Raw genomic sequence first — 27,729 nt, 5'->3', positions numbered from 1 at the left:
TGCTCACAAGCCAGGGGTTATGAGGGTTAGACTCACTGAGTGGTCATCTCTGAGCCTTATATCTACATGGAGAGTATGAATGACATGTTGCATGCAGACATACCAGTTTCCAGTTGTTGTTCTGAGTACTGAGTACTGATGTTCAGTATGCAAAGAACTGAAGGGTTCCTTCAATCCCTGTTTTCTCAATGCATTGGGATACTTGATCATGTGTTGGGGCAGCAACATAACTTGGTTAACCAACACCGGAAAGTTGCTTCTGAAGTATATAACGAAGAGCAGACTCAACCATCAGACTGATGAGCCATGCTTTTTCAGTACTCATGGAGTTGGTTTTAATAAAGACAGCTACAATATACTTTCTTAGACAGACTACATATTACCTTTGATCTATGTTTCTCGTGTTTTTTTGTACACATATAATCTATGCTAATGGTACTGTGAAATTGATGTACTTTTGTTCTGTTGTACTGGTCGTTGAATATTAATAAATGATTGATTGATTGATACTTTCTTAGAAGAAATATGCTCTGAAGCATACACACATAAGAAGAGCCTTGCTGGATCGGACCGGTGGTCTGTCTAGTCTGGCATTCTGTCTCACATAGTTGCCAATCAGTTGTCCTGAAGGCCCAACAAACAGAGGCCTTCCCCTGATGTTGCCTCCCAGTGCTGGCCTTCAGAGATTTACTTTCTCTGAACAGGGAGGTTTTCTTTCTCATCATGGCTAGTAGCCATTGTTGAACTTATCCTCTGTGAATGTAACCCTTTAAAAAACCCATTAAATTAAATAGTTTGAAAGCAGTCTTCTAAAGATTTTTCTCAACAGTAAATCTAAATATTGGCTAATGTAACTAGCATGTCATGTTTAATGTGTTTTTTATTTATGTTAGCTCAAGTAGTTGTGAGATCCAGGTATAAACCATTGAGGTACTATTAATTGTGGCTAACAGTTGGATTATGGTTAAAAAGTGCAAAAACTTGGACTTGTCTATTATCCTGTATCTTAATTGCAGATGTTGATGCTACCTGCAGTGACTTTGATTTTGGAACAGCTTTGCATATTGCTGCCTTCAACTGTTGCACAGGAGCTGTAAAATGTTTGTTGGAACATGGAGCCAACCCTGCCTTTAGGGTAAGGTTTTAATTTAATTTACATTTGATTTATCTGTAACTATTTCCCAATGTGTTTCAGAGAATAACAAAGTGGTGTCTGAATTCCTATTGCAGGCCCAGTGATTAAGGGAAGGAGGAACTGGGAGGTGGAGCCACAGCCACACAGAGTAACACCTTGGCTAGAAAGAAACGGCCACAGCTTTATTAGAACAACACATGCCAGAGCCTTGACACAGCATGGGACATGGATCCAGTTATCGGGCAACTACCCTGTCAGCCAATAAATATCAGGCAACGCCACTTGCTGACTGATATCACCCTTCTGCCCTGTGCCAGCCAGCTGGCTGGGCATGAGGGAGGTCATCCAGGGTGGCAATTGGATGGGTTCCCTGCAGGCTCCAGCCACCCAGTGGTCCCCTTGTCACTCAAGGTGAGGGTGCACTTGACAACCCTCAAGCTGGGTGTGTCTCCAAAGCACTCACCCCGAAATCCCTTAAGGGAATCCCCAAAGTAAGGGAAAGGGTCACACAAGAAAGAATCTGCCATGCTGCTTTTGCCAATACAAGAGAATCCAAAATAAACACATTATGCAAATGCAACACTCCAAAAGTACTACATCGAGGGCAGGCTGGGTGAGAGAAAGCATAAGGCTGAATGAGGCCCAGCAGGAGTGACGGAGCCTTAAATAGATCGGGGAAGGAAGCCTTGCTGCACCACTGGGACCTTCCAGGGTGTGCCAGCTTGGCCAGCCAGACATCAAGGAGGTTGGTGGTCATGCTGGGAAAGTTGCCCAGCTCTAGAAGAAGGTTGCCTGGCCTTCCTCTCTGCCTGGCCAAATGCCACATTGGCAGTTACCTGCCCTGGGAAACACCACATTCCCCTTGTATTCCTCTCCCTTCCCCGCAAGCCTGCAAACAGGGCTCTGGGTAAGTCTGGAGTTCCGGGCTTAATACAATAAAAGAAATCTTTGCGTGTGTGTACAGTAGACCTGTTATTGTACCTGTAGATATAAATAGAAAAATGAATAAAATATGTTGATAGGAGCATCAGATTTGCTGGTGAATCTCAGGCCCAAGATCAAACTCCAACATTTGCAGTTAAAAGATAACAGAATTTTGGGAAAGACCTTTCTATTCCTGACATACTGGAGAACTACTTCTTAGAATAAACAGTACTAAACTAAATGGACCAGTAGTTTGGCTTATTATCAAGCTTTGTTTATATTTTGTATATATTTTTTAAAAAAATGGTTATATGCTGAACATAAGATTCTCAAGGGGATGTATGAAAAATAAATCTTAGTTAGAAAGACAGTTTCAGCCTTGACCTCTGGTTCTTTTCAGCATGGTTATTAGAACAACCGTGCCACTATGTTTTTAATGGTGTTCATATTTCATCTGAGTTCATTCCCTTTCCCCTTCTGTTCTGCAGAATGACAAAGGGCAGACACCAGGAGATGTGGTTCCTGATCCAGTCGACATGCCTCTGGAAATGGCCGATGCAGCAGCAAGTGCTAAAGAGATCAGGCAGATGCTTCTAGATGCAGTGCCTCTCTCATGTGACATTTCCAAGGCCATGCTGCCAAATTATGATAATGTTGCTGGGAAAACCATGCTTGGATCACTTGGTCTAAAGCTGGGAGATCGAGTTGTCATTGCTGGACAGAAGGTATGCGGAATAAAGGAAATATGCAAAGGGGAAACTGATTGGATTGTAACAGCACTAGGTCTTGGTATGTAGGTCCATGGAAAGGAACTGGACTCTCTGGTTGTATGCCTCATTAGATTCATTAAGCTTGTGTACAGTATCTATTGCTTTCTGTTGAGAATTAGTGAAAAAGAGATCTAGGATGTACAACACTCGGTAGATATTGGAGGGAGGAATAGTATGCCCTCACAAAATCCCCTGAAGCTCACTGTTCTTTCAAAGGACCCTTCAAGAAGCACTTGGGTCTTATTAGATGGTTTGGGGGCGCATGATTATTTCTTGGTGACAGTTTTGTAACGTAGCTATACATTTGCTCATGTTATTTCTTTCAACAACCAACTCTGATTCTGTATTAGTGGGACTTTTAGTTGGCATTCAACCTGCTTGTGCTCTGAAATATAATAGAAGTATAAGACTATTATGCAAAGCTTTATGGTTGTGCTATGAATCTGTCTACTCTGCCTCCCACAACATGGGCATCTCCTCCCCAATGTTGTAAGGTAATATCTGGAATTGTTTTTACAGAACTTTCTTAATCCTGCAATGAATCCATGGGGATTAATTTTTCTAGGGTATCCATAACTCTGCCTCTTCGCATAGGTCAGCTGGTCCCACCCACATATAATAGTCATGATCTGTACTGTCACAAGGGACAAGCAGCTGTTCACTGTTCTGGAATGAACCAAGAAAACAGCATGTCAGTTCTGTTTACCTGGCCTTCTATGAGTTGGCTTCCTACCCTGTTTCTACCATCATGAGCGCCTGAAACTGCAGTACGTCTACAGTTTGCAAAATGTAGGGATTCAGTAGGGGTGCTTGCTAGTGTAGGTTATCCATTCTAAAATGGATGATAATTGTGTGGGAGGTTTTCCCCCCTCTGTTTTTCACTTGAATGATCTTTGTACAGCTGGCATCTGTACAGAGAGTTCTGTTGCAAGAATTTCTGGTCTTGCCATCCTTCAAATCTATTGAAAGGATTGGGTGTATCTTCGCTATTCTGTTTGCTATTTCTAGAAACTAGCAAAAAGGTATAGTGATTTTTATCTGATAGTAATCTTCTTCAAGAATGCAGAACTTCTAAAAACTTTATTTCATGAGAACTTTTTCTACCCAATAATTTATAAGTTCATCCTATATTCACTTTAATGGTTTATGAAAATTTGGTTGTTTGCTAGTAATTTTTCCAAAATTGCTAGTGTGTCTGTTTAGATCTCTGTAGACACATTATAGGAATACCTCTGAGCAAACATCATTCTGAGATTTGGGTGCTGTGTGGTTTCCGGGCTGTATGGCCGTGTTCTAGCAGCATTCTCTCCTGACGTTTCGCCTGCATCTGTGGCTGGCATCTTCAGAGGATCTGAAGATGCCAGCAACGAGCCTGCAGGCTGATAATACTAGAAATGCTAGACCAATGTTACAGCTCTTCATCGGTCCCAACGAGAGAAATACATTCCGGACACTCTAAGCCTTCGACAATACATCATTCTGAGAATTTGGGTATCTGTGCATATTAACATTTCTTTTAAAAATGATACTTGTAAGTTTATAGCTCAAGTTTATAGCTTTTTAAAAAGTTTATAGCTTTTTAAAAACTTCAGCTCTAGCTAAAGTAATCTTAGACAGGTGTGACAAGTCTAGCTGTCTTAATTTTGGAACAAGCTACAAGACTGCAAATTCATCTTCAAAGAGAAGTGCATGAATAAACACTTGAAAGTATTGCATTATAAATAAAAATCATTTTTTGAAGCTAATTGAGCATACGAAATTTTGTCTAAAATTATTAATGGGGAAGAGAATTACAATATTTTGAAAGTGGAATATCATTTAACAATGAACAGAAATTTAGGGAATTAAAAGACTTTAATTGGAATAGCAGGCTTGATTACTGATCTTCTTACTAAACCTCTCATACAGATCATACTGTGATTCTTGAATCTATCTCTTTGTATTGCCAAAACACATTTTATATTTTGGTATTGGGAGGCTGACTTTCATACTTAAATTGGCAAATGTGTCTCACAGCAATAGGCAATCAGACAGGAGGGCGGGAAATCTGGCACCAACGTTGCTACAGAGCAGAGGTGCACAACTCAGTTATGTGGGTCATAATGGATCTTGACTGGAGCTGTGGCCCAGGCCCCAGTATGGCCGTCACAAGTGTTGGGGGAGGTTAGAACTCTGCTTTTCAGCAGTTCTCTGCAGTCAGAGGTGACATTCTGACACCTCCATGAGAAATTTCTCCTTGCATGCCTGAGGGAGAAATTGCATGTGGGGAGTCAGAATCCTGGCTCATGGCTTGATGAACAACAGAATTGACATTCTGACTCCTCTCCCAATTTTTGTTGTGTCCCTGCTGAAGGATAGGGAGAAATTTCTGGGGGTGGCAGTGTTGGTACTCCAGCACTCCAGCACTTTTCCCCACCTTAGTTGGACTTTGTGGTCTGCATGCCAGCAATATGTGGTACATCAGTGCTTTAGAATTATGAAGTCCATCTCAGGCGCATCCTGTCTTTTGTGAATGTAAAATAAAGTGACTTGTAAAAGGAATGCTTCTAAAAGGCCAATGAAGTAGGTTTGTCCCTAGAAATGATGTGTCATCAGTGCTTGAGAGAATCCTCATATACTTTTGTTTAATTGTGTGTCTGTAAGAGATAGTGGATGCATAATACAAATAATTACAGATACCTGTATCAGTCCAGAGAATTTTGTTAAAGGCCCAGAATGCTCTTCCTGTCAAAGAAGTTACAAAATGTGACAAATCTGACATTGCTACCAGTTGGATAGTGGTGGAGAAAGCAGGAGGCCTGTGAACAGTTTTCAACTTAATAGGCATTAACCTCTGGCCATTGTTCGACTACCCATAATGGGTTGGATTCAGACTAACTTTTCCATCTGTCAAATAATTTTTTTCTGCCTCTCCCTTCTCTTTGCAGCCCACTGATCTCTATGAAATGTTGCTCCTGGGGCTAGGATGGTCTTGGGAAATGACATGATGGGAGTCTACAATGGGAAGGAGGAATCAGTGGAAACTGCCAGTTTAGTCTGAATCCAACCCAATGTATGAATTCACCCCAGTGTGTGATGTATGAGCATTATGTAGTATGAAGAAGAAGAAGAAATCCTGCAATTCCAAAACCAAAAAAACCAGTGGTGGTATATAGCCTGTGATGGACATGCTGAGGCCTTCCCTTACATATGGCATCTTTCTGTTTCTTTTTTTAGTGAAACAGTCCTAAAAGTCCTATTGTTCACTTGAACTGTTTTCTCTACATCGGGATGATTCACTAAAAATATTCAGTCTCCCAATCCAGTCTCTTTTCTGCTTAAAGAAAGATTGCTACATAAACAAAAGGAACATATTTCTCCCCTTTTTTCAGATTGGCACGCTAAAATTTTGTGGCACAACGGAATTTGCCAGTGGACAGTGGGCTGGCATAGAATTGGATGAACCTGAAGGAAAAAACAATGGAAGTGTCGGAAAAGTTCAGTACTTCAAGTGTGCACCAAAGCATGGTACAGTATGCTTTTTTAGATGTGTTGGAAACTCTTCGTTTTTTAAAAGCCTTTCACCTTGGTCCTGTATCTGTAATTTTCTTGTTTTAATTTTTTTCCTTTACAAAAAAATCACATTGATAATACCCAGAAAGGATAACTTAGTTTTTCAGTTCAGTCCTTAATTAACCATAGTTTTCTTTGTGCATTTGCTAGATAGATTGCATTGCCATTTAGGCTAACATTCTCTTCTAGTTCTACTGTGAGTGTTGTGCGGTGTGCCTCTGCTACCTGTGACAGTGCAACAGTGATGGATGTTATCTCTATATAAAAAGCTAACCATTCGTTTGTTGGTCTTGCCCTAACGCTGAAACAACTGGTCAGATCGCCCCCAAATTTTCACATGACGTCCCTCCCTGTTGCGGGCAGGTAATCGGACCTTCAAATCGCCAAAAGTCCATATCTGAGCCAGGTAAAACGTCTTTTCCCTGGCGCACCAGGCCATGAAGCTGGCTCTGTTTAACTGTCACCCTTAGAATGTTTGTGCAGCCTTTCTGTGGCCTGAGGCCTTGGTATGCCCTTAGAATGGTCGCGCAGATGGCCAGAGATGATCAGTGAAAACAGTAAATAGGTAATATTGGTAGGTAATATGAGTGGAAGTGAAATACATACACACTTTGCCGTGTGAGATGTCAGGTGGGGTTCCCCCCTACACACACATGCAGGTAACTTTCACTCTCTGTGCCTCACCCAATACTACCACACAACACACATACTCTCATACACATCCAGCTCATCCTCACACACCTCACTCTGCCCTCCCTCACATCCAACCACCACTTACCCACTTCCTCACCCATATTCGCCACAGCTCTCTTTTACTAAAAGCAAGCTGAAGTTTGCCTTTTTCTTCTAAGAAAATCCATGGGGTGGGGGCGAACCAACACTACTGGCTCTGCTTCTTTTGCATGTGGCCCTTTAAAAACCCAGGGAGCTGGCCTCGATCTGAGCGCCTCACCACCCTGCTTCTGCTGCCTGACTGGGTTAGCCTCCTTGCCCCAGTTCTGCCTTACCCAAGCCAGGACTGTGCGTGTCAACCAACCTCATGGACAGCGGAATTCGCACTCTGGACAGTTCCACTGTGGGATGGAAAGGGTTGCCTTATACTAAAAACCAAGACAGCACCATATAATAATGTGAATTGAAAAGGGAAAGAGGGATTCCATTTGACCACCCCAGAAGAAGAAGAAGAAAAAGAAGTAGAAGAAGTAGTAGAAGTAGTAGTAGTAGTAGTTTGGATTTATATCCCCCCTTTCTCTCCTGTAGGAAACTCAAAGGGGCTTACAACCTCCTTGCCCTTCACCCCTCACAACAAACACCCTGTGAGGTGGGTGGGACTGAGAGAGCTCCGAAAAGCTGTGACTAGCCCAAGGTCACACAGCTGGCGTGTGTGGGAGTGCACAGGCTAATCTGAATTCCCCAGATAAGCCTCCACAACTCAAGCTGCAGAGCTGGGAATCAAACCCGGTTCCTCCAGATCAGAGTGCACCTGCTCCCAAAAGGCTATGCTGGGGATCATTGGACCTGCATGGACATCTGTGTGGGTTGTGGACTGTGATGAGAAGGACAATTGCCACAGCAATGCATGGCCGGGCCCTGCTAGTATTTTATAAGAATGATGTGTAGGAATAATGGGAACTATGGCCCATTATGCATAGAATGCTCACCTCGGGACTCTTCAAGGACACTTCGGTTCTCCTAGAAATGCAAAAGGGTCCCTCGCACTTCCTCCTGGACACACAGTGTTTATGCAGAGAACTCTCCTGGCCTGGTTCTCTTAAGTCTACCCATCAAGTGATTCTTAAAGGCACTTATCTTAAAGGCACAGATCTCAGTTTTGACCTGGTGGTCAAAATTGCTAGCTTAGCCTTTAAACTGCAGTTTTATCCATATTAGTGTTCCAAAAATAATCCCCCCACCCCTCACCTAATGAAAGAGCAAAGCAATTACCTGGACCACACGATGCCAAAGAAGGGGGTATTGCTAGAGCCCTGCTTAGAGCCAATATTCTCCCCCCACTCCCACCCCCACACTTCCTGCTGATGCTGCTCTTGCTGGAGGACAGAGAGGTTTGTGATTTCCAAGCACTCTTTGACCTTTTGTCGAAATATCAATCTGTCAACATGAAAAATGCAAAGGTCAGTGTGTCTTGGCTAAGTCTGTGTGAATGAACTTCTTTTCTTTAACTTGAAGGAACCAGCAACATGGAAATGGGGAAGGTGAAGGGGAAGACGTGGATCACAAAGTGAGGGAGATGGAAGGCTGGCTGTGGGCAGAAGGAAGATCTGCAGGGCAAAGCTGTGCTCACTGGCAAATTTCCCCCTCTCTGGCAGCGAAACAGATTAAAAATTGTGCTAAAAGTGATCTTGCTTGCTGCGGAGAGAATGGAAAGAGAAAGTGGGGCTCCAGGAAATAGGTCAATAGAAGAAATCTTGCGGTGATGGACATTTGCCCCCATTGCCCACCAAGCACATTGTGCGTAATTGGCCAATGACAAAATGGCTGGGTCATATGCAGGGCTAATGAAAGCTTGGCCAATTCTAATCTCAATCATAGGGGTGTGTATTTTAAAGTACAAGTATTTAAATTTATAATGCATTTCATATTCCTTTGCCTTGCTTATTGTACTTGAAGTGGTATTGTAAAGATGATAATGCATTAATGAACAAGTACAAACCTGTCATCTTTACTCAACCGTTCTCTAAAAACCTGAATGGTCATAAATATTTGAAAAGTGTTATTGAAGAATAGCTGACCTCTGCAATTAATTTATTGTGCCTTCTCTATTCAAGGTATTTTCGCACCTCTCTCTAAAATAAGTAAAGTTTCAGAACGGAAAAAGAATGCAAGAATTTCTTCCTCACGACCTTTGCCTGTAATGAAGTCCAAGAAAATTGATATAAAACACATTACTTCCAAAGTGAATTCTGGTAAGCGGATTTTTTTTTAATTGAAACCAAAGAGCCCATGAGGAAATTAAGCAATATTTTGCCCTCAGCACAAATCCACAGGTGGGTGCTTTGACTGTTTACAAGTCGGAACAGTAAAAAGGCAGATCACCATATCAGAGCTGTTGTCTTCAATAGTTGATAATGGAACCATGTGAGTTTTATAAAACAGTTTTAACAAGTGGGGAATCCAGAAGGACTTTTCACTTCATTTTCTTCATGTCCCCTTCCCCACACTACATCCTCTTTTTGTCCTCCTGGGGTTCCCATAGTTTCTTGTAAGAACACAAGAACTGTGCTGGGTTAGACCAGTGGTCCATCTAGACCAGCATTCTGTCTCACCAAGTGAACAACCAGTTACTTTGGAGGGCCCAGAAGAATCAGACCAGTGGTTTGTTCACTCTAGCATCCTGTCTCATACAGTTGCCAGCCAGGGCACAGAGGCCAAGATTTTCCTTTGATGTCTCCTGACAGTGGCATTCAGAGATTTACTGTCTCCCTTTGGTCACCATGGCTATTAGCCCCTGATAGACCTATCTTCCATGACTCTCTCTAATCCCTCTTTAAAGCCCTGTATTCCTGTGGCCATCATTACATCAGCAGTGGCGTAGTGGTTAAGAACAGGTGCACTCTAATCTGGAGGAACCGGGTTTGATTCCCCACTCTGCTGCTTGAGCTGTGGAAGCTTATCTCCAGCACATGCCAGCTGGGTGACCTTGGGCTTGCCACAGTTCTTCGGAGTGTTTGTTGTTTGGGGGGAGGAGGGAAGGGAAAGGAGATTGTCAGCCCCTTTGAGTCTCCTAACAGGAGAAAAAGGGGGGATATAAATCCAACTCTTCTTCCCATGGCAGTGAATTCTCCCCCTTTCCTGTGAATTCCCCCCCTTTCCTGCTTCTCTCTTTTCCCACTCACCAACCACCCTCTCTTTTATTTGCACCCCCCGGTCTTCAGCTTTATTATACATTTTCTTCATTTATGCCCCATTTTTCTTTCCAATAGGAACCCAAAACAATGTTCATCATTCTTCTGTTTTCCATTTTATCCTCACAAGAACCCTCTGAAGTATATGAGGCTGAGGAGGAGTGATAGTCACCTACTGTGTTTCCCCGAAAATAAGACAAGGTCTTATATTAATTTTTGCACCAAAAGATGCATTAGGACTTATTTTCATGGTAGGGCTTATTTTAGGGGAAATACAGCACCTTCACAATTCATTAAGGCAGGCTCTCGGCAGCCCTGTTGCTTCCCCGTCAGTGTGATTCAAGCTGCATCCTCATTGGCAGGGAGCACCCTGCTGGATCACACCATCCTGATCTGTAACTATCGGTAGGGCTTATTTTTGGAGTAGGGCTTATATTTTAAGCCTCCTCCAAAAATCCTGAAAAATCATGATAGGGCTTCTTTTTGGGGTAGGTCTTATTTTCAGGGAAACACGGTAGCAAGCTTCATGGCGTAGTGGATATTTGAGCCTGGGACTCGCAGATCCTAGTTTGACACAGAGTACTATGCCACACTGGTTCTTAGTTTTCCCTCCTTCTGGCCAAGGTGATTCAGTGGGCTGTGACCCCCTAGGAGGGTGAGTTGTGGCGGGGGAGAGTCTAGAACCAGGGGAGATCCTGGCCTCTGGACAGAATATTTCACAGTTGTGTTTTTTTGGGAGCTCCTTCAAACCTTCACAGGAAATGTCTCAGGTTGAGAACCTAAAGCAGGCTGCAAATGTTTTAAAACAGTTTAAAGCACAAAAAGTACTAGTAATTAAAAAAAAGACTAGGAAATTACTGTTGAGAGACCTCAAACTACTCTTTTTCTTCTTTGCAGCAGGAAGGTGATAAAAGGTCCAATTCCCTGATAGTTCTGCTGTGGCCATAGTCAACATAACTTTTTATATCAACTTAATGCATCCAGCAGAGAATCTGATATAGCAAGCCAGTCTGTTAAAATCAAAAGTCCCAGGCATCTTTGCCTTCACAGCTTTAGAGTGCCAAGTTGGGGAGAGGAAGGCAGGGAGCACTTGAGGCCACACATGGCATTCATGGTACAGCTGAGCCGTCCCTCTGTGGGCATCCTGTCTGACAGGGAAATAAGCAAGTCCAGCCCTGTGTCTTTGTTCTGTTTAATGGGGAAACTTCATTTCCCCCCCCCCCATCATAGTATTAGTGTGCCTCATTATAAGATTGAAGGTTAGCTTAAATAATATATTCCCGAGCTAATACATTGAATATTTAAAAAGACTTTTCCTTTTTTTAAAGAAAAAAAGCTGCTTTTGATATTTTTTTCTGTTTTATGGAATTAGTTGCTGTAGAATATTTTTACAGATTTTTAAAATTATTAATCGTTGTATCATAATTTTCCTGAAAATAAAATCATGGTAAACTGACCTGGATGGACTTGTTAGTGTCTTTGCGCCTGCTCAGACAAGCATCTAATAATAGATTACATTCATGACTGAGTATGGAAAAAATAGCCCAACAACTGTTCTAAGCCATTAGGTGGGGTTGAGTTGATGAGGAATTTCATTGTGCCCTTTCTGATGGCTGCCGGCCAGATCAATTGCAGGCTCCTGTCCTCTGCTAATTGTGACAGGTTGTCTATTATTAATGTGGAATAGCAAGTCCATGGAACATTACACATCGCCATTACTATTCTTCCAAGTGTATCTGATTAGGTTTGGTGGTATTGGTCTGGCTTAGCTCATTCTTAGAAAAGTAGTTGATTCTAACTTTTTAACAATTGCTGCTTTTGATCCGTTCTTGAAAGGGTTTGCAGTGGGATGGTTTTTGCAGAGAGTCCTCAGGTGATAGATCTTCAGATGAGTCTATATTCAAAGCAGGAACAGGCCTGAAGGTGTCAACTTAAGGTGCTGGTTCTCTGACTTTGTCCACAGATGTAGCACCCTCTCTTCCAGATTGTAAAGTTGACTTGCCACCTTTTGGGGCCATTTTTAGCCTCGTAAATCAGGCTTTGATTTAGGGGGGTTTGGTGCCTGTTTTACTCTTTAGGTCAGAGGGGGAATTGGTGATGTGCACTGGATATGGTGGTCAAAACTGGTGACCACGGTGCAGGTCAAGCAATTAAGTCAGGAGGAGCAAGTTCTGAAGCATCAGTTCAAAGGTGAAACAGATGTTGGTCAGATCAGTATCTTGGGGCAAATGTAGTTGTGGGGTCTGGGACAACAATACCCTCTAGGGCTGTCATGACCCAGTGACCTCATGGCTAGGGAAAAAATGCCAGTTGGCTTCCCTCTAATATCAGTTATAATTTGGTAAGGAGGAACCTGAATAGTACAGATGATTCTTCAGAGGCTCGAAGCTAGAATGGAGTTGCCCCGATTTTAGAAATTCCTTCCTCTAAGCAGAAGAGTCCTGATTCCTCAGCACCCTATTAAATGATTTCTTGTACTATAATGGAATTGACTTAATAGTTGTGTTGCCCATGGCAAATCTTTTCAATATTAATTGTCGTCGTGACCCATTAATTATTTGAAAATTGTATCAGTTCTTTGCCAATTCCATCTACAGTTCTTGTTTTGCTGCTTCAGAGTTTTGAGGAGCTAGTATAGGTGAGCTTTACAGATAGTGGTATTCACCTTCACCACATGAAAGCCATTGCATTTTTCAAATCTTCGTTCTTTGTTTTATTGCAAATGCATAAGAAATACTATATTTCATTGGTTACCTTTGTTTAAAAGGAATAAGATACAAGAAGCTACTGTTAGCTCTGAATAATTAAGTCTGTTGTGCATAAGCCTGTGGCTATTGAAACCAGGTATTCATGGTTTCCATTAAAGATCTTTCAACCTGTGATCCCTGACTCCTCTGAATAAGTTTGTTTTCTGCAGCTATCAGTTACCTCTATACATTCAAGTCATCTGCCTTAGCATTGAGCTAGACTTCTGTAGTATTCTGACTTTAAAATCTTGAAATATCATTCTTCCTTCTCCATCCTTTACTCATATTTATAATAGGGCAAGGAAATGATATTGTGTAGATTAATTACCAATATCCCTTTGGGGTTTTCCAGATCACATGCTGGGCAGTTCTGTTGGCGGCTGGGTAGAACTCTGGAATCTGAAGTTCAGATTGGCAGATCAGATCACATTGGCAGATAAGATAAATGCATCCCAAATGCCCCTCTCCCACTGAATAGATATTGAACAGCTTGGTCCTCCATGGAGATGGAGGCATGAAAAGGCAGGGACAATGACTAGAGTGATGGTGGAAGACATGTGAACTGCATTGAACATTGGCTATTTTTAATTTTTTTATTTTATTAAAGTCCATCTTTCTCACTAAGGTTTAAGGTAGATTACACAGGATCTAGATGGGATAGCACTCCTCTAAAGGAACATGTCCACAGTTTAAGGATCTGCCTAGACCCAGCATTGACTTCTAGGAAACTTCCATTCGTTTAAAATGCGGCAGCCACGGTTTTGGAGGTGCTTTCCATATTACATTATTGCTGATGTGGACTGGCTTCTGGGCATAATTCAGAGTACCCACTTTAACCTTTCAAAGCCCTAAATAGTCTAAGACTAGGATATTTGAAGGAAGCTATACTTCCATGTAATCTTTCTTTTCCAGATGCAATCTTAAATAGTCACTAAAAATTCTATTATTCCCATGGCATTTTTTTCCTGGATGAAACATTTATTACTGAACTGAAGTGACTCAATTAATTTGGCTTGGGTGACAGGTTTATCTACAGTGAAAAAGGAGACTGCCACAGAATCCACATTTTTGGACAGTGAAGAAGGAATGAAAAGTCCAACTGGGAAAGAAGGTAATGTTCTGTTGAGATGTTATGAGCTTTTGTATTTGGCATGAGCAAAACACATGCCACAAATACTCGCTTTCAAAACAGGTATAGAATTAGCCTGCCAGAAAATAGTCTGGATCTATGACCTGACTTCATGAAGTCCTGTTGGGTTAATTAGCTACTGACATTTACCTAATGTTAAAGTGAGACACTAACCCCCTAATTTCCAAGGCACTCAAACTGAGGTGCTCCTTGACTATCTCTGACTGTACGAAGACAATGAAACAAGTGATTGTGACTGTTTACTCAGCAGTAAGGCTTAAATGTTGACAAGGTTGTTGGTTTTTGCATTGCTTGAGATGCTGTTCGTTCAAAAGCTAAGCATGAAATTCTGTACATACTAGCTGGAAGTAAACCCCACTGAGTAAAGTGGAATCTACTTCTTAGTGAACATGTACTGTAAAGCTCTTTGTGGCATGTACTTTACTTACTGTAAAGCTCTTGGTGGCATGTACTTTACTTACTTACTTACTTACTTACTTACTTACTTACTTACTTACTTACTTACTTACTTACTTACTTATTAGATTTTTATACCGCCCTCCCCTGGAGGGCTCAGGGCGGTGTACAAATAAATATATGCAGACAGGGAAAAGTTAAAAACTTGTGTGAAATACATTTTAAGTCACTTCACTGTTTGTGTGCTACTGGTATATGATGAAATTTTAACATGTGCAATTGCTTTTAAACTTGCTGTTGTGGGTTTTCTGGGCTGTGTGGCTGTGGTCAGGTAGCTTTAGCTCCTAATATTTTGCCCAAACCTATGCCTGTCATTTTCAGAAGCATGTTTGGTAACATGTCTTTCTTTCCATGGCCCAGTGTTGAGAGTAACACATCTTACTGTGCCACGCCTCTGAAGATGCCAACCATAGATACGGGTAAAAAGTTAGGAGCTGAAACTAGCAGACCATAGCCACTCAGTCTGGAAAACCCACAATAGCCAGTTGATGCTAGGCATGAAAGCCTTTGGCAATACATCTTCAAAATGCTGTAGTAAAGTACGTTTAGGAAAGATGGCAGAAATGTTGAGGGCATGCCATTAAAATGTATGAAAGCACTATGAAGCTGTATGGAAATGGAGAAGAAAATTTGCTCTCTACTCACAGTGAAGCTGGATCAAACACCAGGTGTGGAAGCAACTACACTATTTGATAATGGATAGAACAGGCAAGAAGAAGAAACGATACAGAGGATAGAAAGCTAGAGATAAATCTTACCAGGCAGTTTGAACATCAAGATTTTACAAATTGAAATGAAAGTGATTTACTTCCCAATCTTATTTTATAGACAAGATTTTAATATTAATATGGTCTGTAATAGCATGCAGTAGGCACTAATCCATGCAGTTCGTAATTCACCCACAAAATGTCACTTCCCCTTGTTTCTCATAAAGATTTAATAGACTAACTATCCAAAGCAAAGGGCTGATGTATTTTATTGCTCAAAAATGCATTATTTTTACAATTATACTCCATTGCTTATGAGTATTAAACAGTATTAAACTCAGCTTGAAAGACTACGTGGAGTCCATCACGGGGAGTTAGCTCTGCCCAGGTGGCTGCCTCTCCTTTCGTTTGGGTGAATGAACACTCTTTAAAGATAATGACACATTCTGTTTTGCAAGTAACTTTCCTTCCTCACGTGTGTCTTGCCTCTGAACAACTCAGGCTTATATGTTGTCAACAGCTTCCTTTGGATCCAGCAGTTCTTCATCTTCTACTACCTCTTTGGATGACAAGCAGAATGGTCCCAAGAAATGGAATTCTACAAGTAATAGTAGAAAAGAAGACTTTAAATCCCGTTCTGTTGCATCTAAAACCAGCACTAGTATGTGTTCTTTTAATTGTTTAAAAAGTACTGATGGAACAGGGGATGAAAGGGGGAAAGGCCTTTTTAGGACCAAACCATACAAGATTGAGAATTCCCTTATTTGTATTTTGGCTTCTGCAAAAACCTGTCATGTCCTGACCCCATATTGGGGCTGCTGTGCTGGAATCAAAGGGTTTAACTCACCTGGTCCTGATGCCCTGACCAGAAATGACTTTCTCTGGCTACCCCGCAGAAAGTGAGGTCTCCACCCCCGAAGCCCTTGCAGTTTCCCCACTGTGTAATTGGACCCAGTGACCAGCACTGCACAGTTCCAGTCAGAGGCTGCCAGGGGAATGAAGGAGTAAAAGCTGAAGATGGAGCAAATGAAAGAATGTTGACTGCTGGGTGAGAAAGCAGAAAGGAACCAGGAAAGGGGGAGGATGTAAGGGAAGGGAAAGAGAAAATAATGGGAAATTTGAGCCCTTGGTTGTTGTAAATGTATCACTCGGAGCACTACTCCACTTGAGTGTCTGTATTTTTAATCTATCCATGGGACAGCTTTGCCTTTTCTTATTCATTTAGTACATGGTGGCTGATTACACATAAGGCATCTTCTGTGCGACAGAACGAATGTCCCTCACAGCAGGATTTCTTGCATGGATGTTTCTCCTCCAGCCCCGCTTTCACTTTGTAGTCTCCCTGCTTCAAGTGAGACCACTTCTAGCACGAAGTTAATGTGCTTCACTGCCTGAACATCACGATTTTCCAGTGAGCACAGCTTTGCCCCAGATCTCTTCCCTCTGCCCCTGGCCAGCCTGCCTAGCTTCACCCTTTCCAGTCTTTGCACTGCTGTCCATGCCTTTCACCTTGCCCCCCCCCCCCTTCAGTTCCTTCCTTCTTTAAACACTCATATCAATAGACCTATATAACAAAGTGGACTTTTGCAAGGAATGGCAAAAGCAGAGTTTGTTTCTGGCTCTAGCCTACTTCCCCCAGTCTGCTTCTGCCCTCCCTGATCATTGGTAGGGCTTTTAAAAACTTTTTTTAGACAAGCCTTTTTTAAAAAAAAAAAAACAAGCCTCTCTCCCACAGCAATAGTGAGAGAGAGGCTGGAGTTGAGAAAAAGTGTGTGTGAGTGTGTGTGTCTGTGGAAGGGAAGGTAGGAGGGAGAATGTCAGCTCTATAGTATTGGGACAACTGAGTGTTATCAGATCTGTGCCTTTAAGCGGGGCAGAGTTAAGAGAACCAGGAAACAGACCTGTTGAGATTAGCTGCAGGGAAGACTGGGCTGCCTCCTTGCATGGAAACAGAGAGATGCGAGGAGACCACACTTCAGCCCCACCTCACATCTAAAAGGCCTGAGGTAAGTATTCCATGAGTAATGGGCTGAGGGGAAGAGGATCAGAGGTGATCTGTGTGTTTGTCACTGAAAAATCTGTTCTCATATGCTTGCAATCAGAGTAGGCAAAAATGTGGGTTTTAGGGTTGCAATCACAAGGACTAGCAAATAGCAAAATAATTGGCTTCTGAAATAGGGCTTTACTGTCAATGATGTGTTGGTGGTACCCAAACTTTGTGGTCTAAGCATTGAGCTTTACTTAATTGCTTGATTGTTGCTGGCAACGTGCTTCCAGGCACCCTGAAAGTGATGTTGGGATGCTGACATCCCTCCCACATTTTCTCCTGCTGCCCTGCTGAGCAGTGGCAGGAAAGGCCCTGTGAAGGCTGGCAAATGGCAACCCTTACAGGAGTAGGGGTGCTGTGGGAACACACTATTTTGGTTAGACTCTCTGCAGGACTGAGCTCAGGGGAAATCATTTTTTTCTGATTTGCAGCAGAGGTTGGTTTGTATGCAGCATTGGTCTGGCGCCTGAAATATCACCAATAACCTTGCCTTATCCTCTCAGTCACCACAGAAGTATATTGTATTGCTGTTTGCATGAAACATGGAGTTTTTGCTTTCATTCCTATTTGTTCCTACAGTCCCTTTCAGCCCCTGGAAACATGGCTCCTAGAATCATTGGGACCCATACAGAGAAGCTGCCATGCAGGTTGGGACAGGGGGCTGGAGTGAGGAAGAATAAGGCAGTGCAATCACTTCATCCTGCTGCACAGGTCCTTGTCTGAAGAAAGAGGCCAATTTCATCCCCTTATTCTTCCTCATTCCAGGCCACTGACCCAGATGGCTGGTCCTCCACACTTATCCCAGAGCCCAATGAGTTGGCTCTCCATGGCTCAAAAGGGGCTGAGGCAACAAGAGTGGCATACAGTGTAGTCTTCATGGCAACTGGAATATTTTTTTCCTGAATAATTTTAGATGTGCACATGGAGATGGCCTTTGGGAGTCTAAAACTGAGATTAAATAAGATGAAAATCTGATGGACTTTTATTGTTCGCAGTGTGAAGCAATTTAGAAAGCCATCTGGAATAATGGTGGGTTCCCACTCATACAACTTAACTGTATCAGTGTCCACCCATCATTATTCCAGATGACTTTCTAAATCCCTTCATCTTTGTGTTGTGGCAACATAATTTGGGTTTAGCCTATTTCCAAGTGACAGAAGGCTTTTACATGGATTCCTGAATGAAGGACAAAATAAGAAAATAGTCATTCATCACAAATGAAGTGCAAGTCATATAAGCCTTTTTGTTTTGAGTACTATGTCTTGTATGTAATGGACTGCTGCAATTTAGGTGCTGGTTTTCTGAAGCTAAAACTGCTTGGATATAAATACTTCTAATTGACAGACCTTAATTTCAGATAGTTGGTGCATATTCACTTTGTCAGCTTTCAAAAGAGCACACATACATATTTGATTAGCCATCCAAAAAATTGTGTTCCATTCTTTTAAGGTACCATTTACTGTCATAGCCTTATAAGAATAATTAGCAATTGTGTCTCCCACATTGGGCATTTTTTTCCAATTCTCTATCTTTCTCTGTATTATTTCTTTGAACAGGAGGAAATAGTACTTTTCCATCCACAAGAAGGAATCCTTTTGACAAGGGAGAAATTCAGATCGGAGACAGAGTGCTGGTAGTAGGGCAAAGGACTGGAATAGTTAAATTCTACGGGACAACAAAGTTCGCACCAGGTGACTGTGTTGCTAGGCACCCTCCTTCCAGCAATATTGTGATATCCAGAATCTAGAGATTGTATTTCAATTTAGGACAAGGTGGTTCTGGCAGAGAGGAAAAACTGATTAAGGAATATACTATTGGCCATACTGGCTGCAGGAACAGAGCAATGTTTGTGATTGGTAAAATATTTTGCCTAATGCAGCCGACAGTGTGGTATGAATTCCCTTTCAAATGATAAACTCACTGATTCAGCAGAAATTGTTCAAATTCTGGCCTGATAATTTATTCCATTTTGACATTAAATTTTCAAAAATTTTTTTACAGTTGTCTGTTTCAAGCACTAAGGAGTTTGTTGTTGCTTCTAACTCATATTCCACCTGACTCACGTTCAGGGGCCCCAAATATTAGCTAGCATTAACAGGAAATAATTTGTGTGTGTGTCTATTGCTAGTACGCTAACAAGAGGTTGGAGAGTCCAGAAAATAATGGGGGAGGGCTGTGTGTGACATGGCCATATCCATTGACTATGAACACATGAAACTGCAGACCACAGGTCTGTATAGCAGCTCATCCTATCTTATTGGTAACAAAGTGTCTGGAGTTTCAGTAGAGGGTCTTTCCTAGGATTACTACAGCAGCATTTTAAAATGGAGGAAAGGAGAATGGCATAAGCTTCTTTGGGTCCCCATTTGGGAAAAAAGTTGGGCACAAATGAAATAAACTTTACAAATAAATTGGAGATGACTGGGTTTCAGCTTGGAGATTTATGCATGTTAAGCATGTTTTCTCTTAGAACTGGCAGTGCTGGATTGAGAAAACATCTTCATTTTGAAAAACATACATGGTAAATGCTTGACCTCTTCCAGTTCACCTTTATTTCAACCCCTCTTTAGTGTAAGTGGCCTCATACACAGGCCACAAGAAGAAATAAATCTCAGGGGATAAGAAGCATGAATGAATTGTGCTTCCTATTTTGGGCATTTGTTTGCAGCTGTAACAACAGAGCATAGTGTGTGTCCAGGGAATCTGGAATCTGCTGCAGGTTTGCCTCCATTCAGCCTCTTGTTTGTCTCTTTGCCCTTGTTCTGTGATTCAGGGGTATCTTTGCTGTTCACAGGTCCAACCTGTAATAGGAAGGAAATGCAGGGTTATGATGCTTCTGGGACTTGTATTTGTCACTGGGACTTCTTCCTGTGGCTGTTAAGATAATTGAGGATGAGTGCTGGGGTTCTTTTGGAGAGCTTGATGGTACTTCCCCTGCAAGCAAAGTACTGCTCTAAAAGTCAAGGGAGAAAATCCATCCTTGAAAAAAACCAAACCCCTCTTTAATGTGTTTTTTGACCTAAGGGGAAATTTGCTCCTTTGCCAAAAACGTTTCCACAGTAGCATCTCACTTTAGATGACAACTTTGAAATAGATCAAGAAATAGCATATTCTACTGCATAAGCGTTGTTGCTGATACACTGGCAGAAACTCTGTCCCTGCTGCTTTTGAAGACAAGAAGAAAGGAGTTGCTCCCTGGCTGAGCCTTTGAACCATGATAGAGTTCTGGCTGCTTTCACTGCTCTGGCTGCTTGTAATTAGCATTGCCCTTAAAAGTGCACCTTGAGCTCCAAATGCCTGGAATTTTAAGTTTGAGCCATATGGAATTGGAGAGCTTTAGAAGTGGTAACAGGTTGTTATGGAATTTGTCTCCTTTCTTCAGAATTAGCAAGTGTGTCACAAATTGTACTCTTCAGATTTGTTGCTGTCTGATGTCTGCCTCGCTGGCTGGGGGCAGGGGTGACTTGTCTGGTGGTGCTTTATCTAACTTATACACTGAAAGCCCCTTGTATTTCAAAGGGCAATTGAATGAAAGTCGATCATTCAGTTGAAAGTGACCACTTGCGACGACTTGAAACAGGCAATCTTTAGTGTCCTCGAATGCTGGCAGTGATCAGAATTAATCTTCATTGACTGGCAGAATTCTAGAACCTCTTCCCTTTTTCACTGTTTTAACTAAACACAGGAATGGGACTAACCACTGTTTTTATAAATGGGAGCAATTTAGGAGAACGCTTGTACATCTTAATGGCTCAGCCTGGTTGAGGCATTTATTTTTCCTCGATTCCATTTGTTCTGCTAATGATGCATTTAAACTTCCAAGCACAAATTGAAATGTTCTCTGGTGTTCAAATAAATAGCTGCAAATAATAGTGGTGCTGTCTTTTGAAGAGCTTTTTGCCTGCCTCTTAAAGTGTCTAACTTTGATTGTTCTAGGTTTTTGGTGTGGAATAGAACTGGACAAGCCTCATGGCAAGAATGATGGTTCAGTTGCAGGTGTGCAGTACTTCAGCTGCCTCCCCAGATATGGGGTCTTCGCACCACCATCCAGAGTGCAGAAGTGAGTGGGGTGTTTTATGACAGCATGACCAAAACGGGCTGCCCTGCACACCCCCGGACTACTTTCATTCAGTATCTGCTTCTTATCGGAGGGAAGCTCCAAGTGTGCTACTACATAACGCAACTACCAAGGTTTAGATTGGGGATTCCCAAAATTTGGGATTGCATGCGCCTTTGGAATTCTGACATAGGGTGGGGGACACAATTATAAAATTGCTGCAGAAGGCAGAACCCTCCACAAAGATGTGCTGGGTGGAGCAGCTGACATGCAGAGGCTGTTTCAGGCAACCTCTGTACAGCTGTAGTGTTGTGGTCACTGGTGGTAGATAGCACAGTGTGCGTGAGCAGAAATGCCTGGGAGTGTTTTCAAAAAGTGGGAGTTTGAGAGAGTTAAAGGGAGAGAAATCAGTGGCTTCACAGACAAGGAAAGCTGTGCAGGTGAATAGAAGACACAGGAGTGCAATAAACAGAACAAAGGAGGTTGAGGGCAGATGAAAAGAGGCCACCCAAGGCAAGCAGGAAGGCATACAAAGAAGAAGAAGGTGGAGGTGACTGTTATGGAGATCTGAGCGAAAAAGTCTGTTTAAAATAGAAGAGGCTTAGGGAGCTACTGTGCTGTTAGCTGGAAGAGTGAAATATGATCTTGGCAGATACATTCTAAATCAGTGGAAGAGATGGAAAATGGTGCAGAATGCCAATAAAGCAAAGGGCTACATTAGATCATAGCTGGACATGCAGGGAGGAGAGCCAGATTTCCCTGAAGTTAATCTTCCCACTGTGGAGCTGTCTGTTTGATTAGCCCTGTTTGGAAGCCCTCAACTGACTTGCCTGCCTCCCACTCACATCATTCAAGATCAAACCATTATGCTCATAGTTTAATCTTTAGTCTCAATAAATGAAATAACTAAGTAGCATAAACAGAGAACTATGAGAGATGATCTTGAGCACTCCTGCAGAGCCTCAAATTCTCGGGCACCATGCAGATTCCCTATTTATTTTGTTCTGTTGGAGGGGATGGAAGTTGGAAGACCAACACACTAGCTTTATAATCTTCAGCATCTATTTCATATTGGGCGTTTTCCCACTTACCAGTAGCTGCGTGCTACTGTAGGCAAGTAGCGCGGGGTCCCCCGGCACTTCCCACTACAGAGGCGGCGACAACGCAGCCGCCCCGATGCTGCCGCTGTCGCGCCCCCTCAGCGCATGTCATTCCTGGTGCTCTTCCAAACGGCGCCTTTTGATGACCCCGCGCAGAGCATAGGGGGGGTTGTGGCAAGTGGGGAAATGCCCATTGTTGACCTGGCATGTCCCAAGGGTACTTGAGATACTCCAGCTCTTCATTTACTATCATGCATATTTTAAAGTTCATCTAATTGAATCAGGTTTCGGTGGAATCTTTTGATGGAATACAGTGGGTTTCTGTAACCAATTTCTAACATCTTGGTTATATCAGATGAAGAAGTGAACTGACTTTTCCTTGTAAGAGATGTGTTTGATACATAATTTCAATTGCAGGTTAACAGGATCACTGGATTCTCTGACAGGGCCTTCATCAAGCAAAATGAATAATTCTTTCCCTGGTAAGATCTTGACATGTCTGATGATGTCATTTCATATTAATAGTCCAGCCTTTCAGCAACTGTAATTTCATAGGTGCTCCGTTCTTACAGTAAAGGCACAATACAGATGTTTGGAATTCTGTGATTTTTTTTTGCTGAATAATTTTAAAAGGGGTTAGATAACTTTCCATTGGATGGTTTAGGAATTGTTAGGCCACATACCTTTCTGACTTGAGGGGAGAGATGGTTCTTGAAGTGTCTTCCTACACAATTTCTCACCCAATCCCATCATTTCTGTTATCAAAAGGCGACGTTGCAATGTTCTGTCCTTCATGCGTTCAGCCTGAATGGCCTGGCTCCAAACTGGAGGTGTACATTTGTTCATCTGTTTTTAACTGGGTGGAGATGAGGGTGGGCGAGGGAAACAAGGAGTTGGAAAGGCAAGACCTTTCTGAACCTTATTTGCCCTGTTTAAGTTTGAAGAATCTTTTCTTTATTTTAGGGCCTGTGTGTTTAAAAAGTAACCTGTATGGAGTCTTATTTTTTAAAAAGATTTTTTTCAGAATTGAGCAAATTATACTGGTGAACTGGCTGTTTCCCATCTTTGGTTTAAGAGCTATTTCTCTGAAATGCTTCATAGAAATGACTGTTTGAGCATTGGCCTTACCATCACTGCAAGTTTACTGCTGCAGCACATTAACTTGACTTATGCAAGTGACAGTGGGTTTCTGAAGCCCTTGTTCTGTAATATGAATTGAGTAGGCCCGTTCATTTCTTTCATTAGGAAAGTTTAAAATGGGAGAGCCATCAGTGGTTCTGCTGATAGGAGAGGGAACAAATGAAGGAAAGGCAATGGATTTAGGTTTTTTGTGCTGTCGTTTTCATTGTGAGAGAGCAGCCACATGCAGCTGTTTGCCACATTTCAGAAATGCCAAACGTTCGCCTGCTTTTGTGTTCAGGTCTCCGACGAAGTTTCAGTACAACTTGTGCATCTTCCCAAAAGGAGATAAATAGGAGAAATTCCTTTGTCAAGTGAGTGACTTTCTTTTTTTACATAATACAGCTGTAGATGCTGCACTCAGAGGAGTTAAATCATCTTTCTCTCATTTGTCTTAGGAAGCCATTTTAATAAAAGCCTGTAGCTCTGATTTTTGTCCTAAATGGTTACAAGAAACAATGCAAAAGGCAGTTGCTTCATCTTTAATCTTATAATCCTGACAATCAGATGAAGCTGATTTTACAAATTGTTGAATACATTTTTGACTTGTTGTTGCTGTTGGGCTTTTATTCATTGTGTTGGTGATGCTTGCTTTTATTGTAATGTATTCTCTTGAGTAGTCTTTTAGCATATAAAGATGCAATAAAAGTGCCTAAAATGTAAATAGCCAACAAAAATAGTGAATAAATATGCCTGGCCCACAGCCATTTCTGAGAACTTTTGTCCATGTCACCAACATAAGACCTAGCTGGTCCAAATGGATTCCTCTGAAAGCAACACTTCCTCCCTCTTCCCTAATTTTGTCTATTTGTAATGAGGGCTTTCCTTTAAGAAAAGGCTATATAGGAGGCATGATGGTAAACTCTGTGCACATATAGAATTATGTGCTTTAGTGATTAGGGAGCCATTATGATTACAGGCATGTAGCTCTGATTTCCATCCATCTGACTGTCCTGAAGCAGTTGGGCAGTGGGGTTTAAATCTGCCTGCAGTCAGGCAGTGATGGTTCCGTGTGTGTACATGCACGCACGCCCGCCCGCACGCACATACTCTCTCTTACATATAGATATATATATATATACATTATACACATACATATGGGTTACAGTGAGGCCTTGAGTATTATGTGGTCTTGTGAAGTAAATGAATGCATACTTTGCTACTGAAACCAGAACAGGAGACCTCTGCTTGATCTCTCTTTTAAGCAACAAGACAAATTGCCTCTGTGTGTGTGTTTGTGCTGCATTCTCTTGCTGTTTTTCCAGAAAGACAAGCCAATTGGCTGTTGCCTCCTTTCCTCTCCTTAGGTCAAAAAACTCTGCACTGCGGCGCAGTTGGAGCAACACCACAACCGTGAGCGCGGAGGATCCTGTGAAGCTGCATGAGGGTTCCCAGATCCTCCTAACCAGTTCCAGCGAGATGGGCATAATTCGCTACATTGGTCCTACCGACTTTGCCCCAGGAGTATGGCTTGGTCTGGAACTACGGAGCGCCAAGGGCAAGAACGATGGCTCAGTGGGAGACAAGCGGTATTTCACTTGCAAGCCAAATTACGGTGTCTTGGTGCGACCCAGCAGAGTAACTTATCGTGGGATTAATGGGGCAAAACTTGTGGATGACATCTGCTGAACCATAATACTCTGGCCTTGAGATAAGAGCCTATGAAATAAAGCGCACAAGGGAATTTGGCCATCACCTGCATGGCATTCTCTCCTATCTAAGGCCCTAAAACTGTACATCTATAATGCATACAAAGCTGTAGCCCGATCACAGATGCATTATGACTCTGAGGAATGAAATGGTAATAGCTTTTGCTTTCAGAACGGTCTTTGCCTGAGAGCTCTTTGTAGAAAAGACATCTTGGGTGTGAGATGCCATATTATTGGAATAATAGACTGTTCCTCTCTGGTTCCATTCTGACTTGCGTCACATCTCCATAAAAGATCTTTTCATCTCATGATCTAATGAAGCTGTAACACTTTACATTCTGCAGCTCAGGAGCTTGTTAAACAAAACAGTAGTGATTGTCAGCCTGCAAAATAGTCTTTGCCTTCTCTAGAAAAAAAATGAATAGCAATAAAGAGAGGGGGAAACGTCACTATGTTTAAGGGAGAAAAGGCTGTGAAAAATGTGTAGTTTATTATTCAGACAGCTTCCCTAAAGCACAAAGTAACCAACTGAAAAGAGTTCGAGAAGAATACGCTGCTTTACTGCTGCGGACGTGGCAGACTGAATAAAAAAAGGAAAAAGCTAATAAAACAGCACAAATATTTTCAGGTTTATGGTAAAAGCACTTTTTTTACAGTATATGTATGTGTGTAAAAACAAATAGCAGCATCCTAGAAGCACTTCTGAAAATATTGGTGAAGCAAGTATTATGCACTTTTATTTCTTCTGGAGGATTTCCTCAGATGTTTTGTAGAGAAAAATTATTTCTGAGGCTTCAAACTATAATATTAAAGTGCTTTATACACATTAAAAATTCTCTAGCAGACCTTTCCAGCCAGGGAATAGATTGGCCAGTGAGTCACTTTAGCGCTGGTTACATACGTGTGTGTATATACAGATACCCCTCACATGTGTTCTCCTAGCACAGGGCTGGGATGTTGACAGCCATAGCCGACATTCTGATCTTGGGTAAGCAGCCTAGGGCAGTCCAATCACTGCTGCCTTCTGGAATAAAAAGCACAGACCACTCCCCCTCCCCCCCCCCTCCCAGCACCACACTGAGCAATTCCTCAGTGGTTGCCATTGTCAATCTCCCCTCTCCTGGCACAGGCATCCATGCATCCAGAAGAACTTGGTGGCTTTGGCCATAGGGAGCTATACATTAGTCCACCCCTTGCCTGTAGAGAGTAGAAAATTAAGCTGGACCTTGGTACTTTCAGACCCAATACCAATAAATCTTTTGTATTCTGTACAGTGCAATAAGCGTTCTATATCGCTGTAACCCCATTTTTAGAACAGTATTACATCTAATTCTTTTATGCTTTGTTTTTGGTAGAATTGCTACATTGTTGCCCAGAGTCAGGAAAGATCTTGTTCAATAAGGCGTCTTCTAAGAAGTAGCATTCGAGGACATAATGATAACTGTGCTGTAACATGCTTTTCTTAAATAACTGATTTATAAATTAATTGTAATGCATATTAAAACATCATACATTTTATTGCTCAGCATATTTTAACTACTATTGTATATTAATTTTGAAGCTGCAGAAGCAACAAAAGGACTTTCAGCGAGGAAAAAAGGAATCACTCTAATTGTGCTTGAAAATTAAATGATATTGGTCTTCTATTTTTAGATTGAATTCTAGCTGCTTAGAAAAATGTATTATATTTTAAACATTGCTAGAACTATTTTCCTGAGCTGCCCTTAAATGTGAAAAATCTGCAATATTGCTTTCTGGTTAATGTAAAAAAACCCACAAAACTTGTAACCTGCAGTTCTAAGCTTATTTTAATGCAAGTAATTTGAAAATCATTTATGTTTAGTTAAGGATGCAGATGTATTTTGATGCACTGAACCCTGCCATGCCCAACATCTGTTTCCTTGGTGTTTAGATTTCGTTTGTCATGAACCTTCTGTTGAAAGTTGTTTGACTTCAATTCTACTCATTTCTTTCGGATGACGGTTGATGTTCTTGAAGGACTACAAACGGGATGTTCTTTTTTTATTATTTTAACAGATTATATATCTAGGGTAGAGAACTGCAGCTTCAATAAAGCAAGTGTTTTAAATACCTTTATCTGTCTACACGTGCACTGGATGTGAGGGCGATCTGGCTGCGACATCTGTCACCCCATTGACTGCCAGGGTTGTTTCGGCTGATCTGGCTGGTTAGACGGGTGTCCCCTACCTCCCTCACCGCTCCATGTGCGTCCCTCCTGAAGCTGTGCACTCGGTGGAAGAGGACAACCATTCCAGATAGGAGTGTACCGTTCTTCGGTCAAGGGTATGTGGCCCTTTTGGTTGATGGTAATGGCAAATGCTGGCCATGGGTGAGCAGCACCACTCTAATCAGATTTTAAATAAATCAAAACC

The 27,729-nt window shown here is 41.9% G+C and overlaps 1 protein-coding gene across 6 annotated transcripts in view; it reads left to right on the top strand.

Annotated features, from left to right (window-relative positions):
- Positions 1-27,431, top strand: part of CLIP4 (CAP-Gly domain containing linker protein family member 4) — a 79,141-nt gene extending 51,710 nt beyond the window's left edge. For 5 of the 6 annotated variants that reach the window (XM_048511892.1, XM_048511817.1, XM_048511728.1 and 2 more), the window contains 11 exons: positions 1,017-1,135; positions 2,548-2,784; positions 6,201-6,336; positions 9,168-9,305; positions 14,016-14,102; positions 15,825-15,965; positions 18,908-19,042; positions 21,288-21,411; positions 22,926-22,990; positions 23,929-24,001; positions 24,995-27,431. In XM_048511892.1, coding sequence (XP_048367849.1) covers positions 1,017-1,135; positions 2,548-2,784; positions 6,201-6,336; positions 9,168-9,305; positions 14,016-14,102; positions 15,825-15,965; positions 18,908-19,042; positions 21,288-21,411; positions 22,926-22,990; positions 23,929-24,001; positions 24,995-25,316 — 1,577 coding nt within the window. In that variant the 3' untranslated portion in view covers positions 25,317-27,431. The remainder of the gene's footprint in view (positions 1-1,016; positions 1,136-2,547; positions 2,785-6,200; positions 6,337-9,167; positions 9,306-14,015; positions 14,103-15,824; positions 15,966-18,907; positions 19,043-21,287; positions 21,412-22,925; positions 22,991-23,928; positions 24,002-24,994) is intronic. The other variant, XM_048511948.1, reaches the window with a different exon arrangement.
- Positions 27,432-27,729: the final 298 nt, after the last annotated feature.

The sequence above is a fragment of the Sphaerodactylus townsendi genome, linkage group LG01, assembly GCF_021028975.2.
Source record: "Sphaerodactylus townsendi isolate TG3544 linkage group LG01, MPM_Stown_v2.3, whole genome shotgun sequence".
Classification (NCBI taxonomy): Eukaryota; Metazoa; Chordata; class Lepidosauria; order Squamata; family Sphaerodactylidae; genus Sphaerodactylus; species Sphaerodactylus townsendi.
The sequence above is the reverse complement of the archived record's forward strand: the minus strand, read 5'-3'. Positions and strand labels throughout refer to the sequence as shown.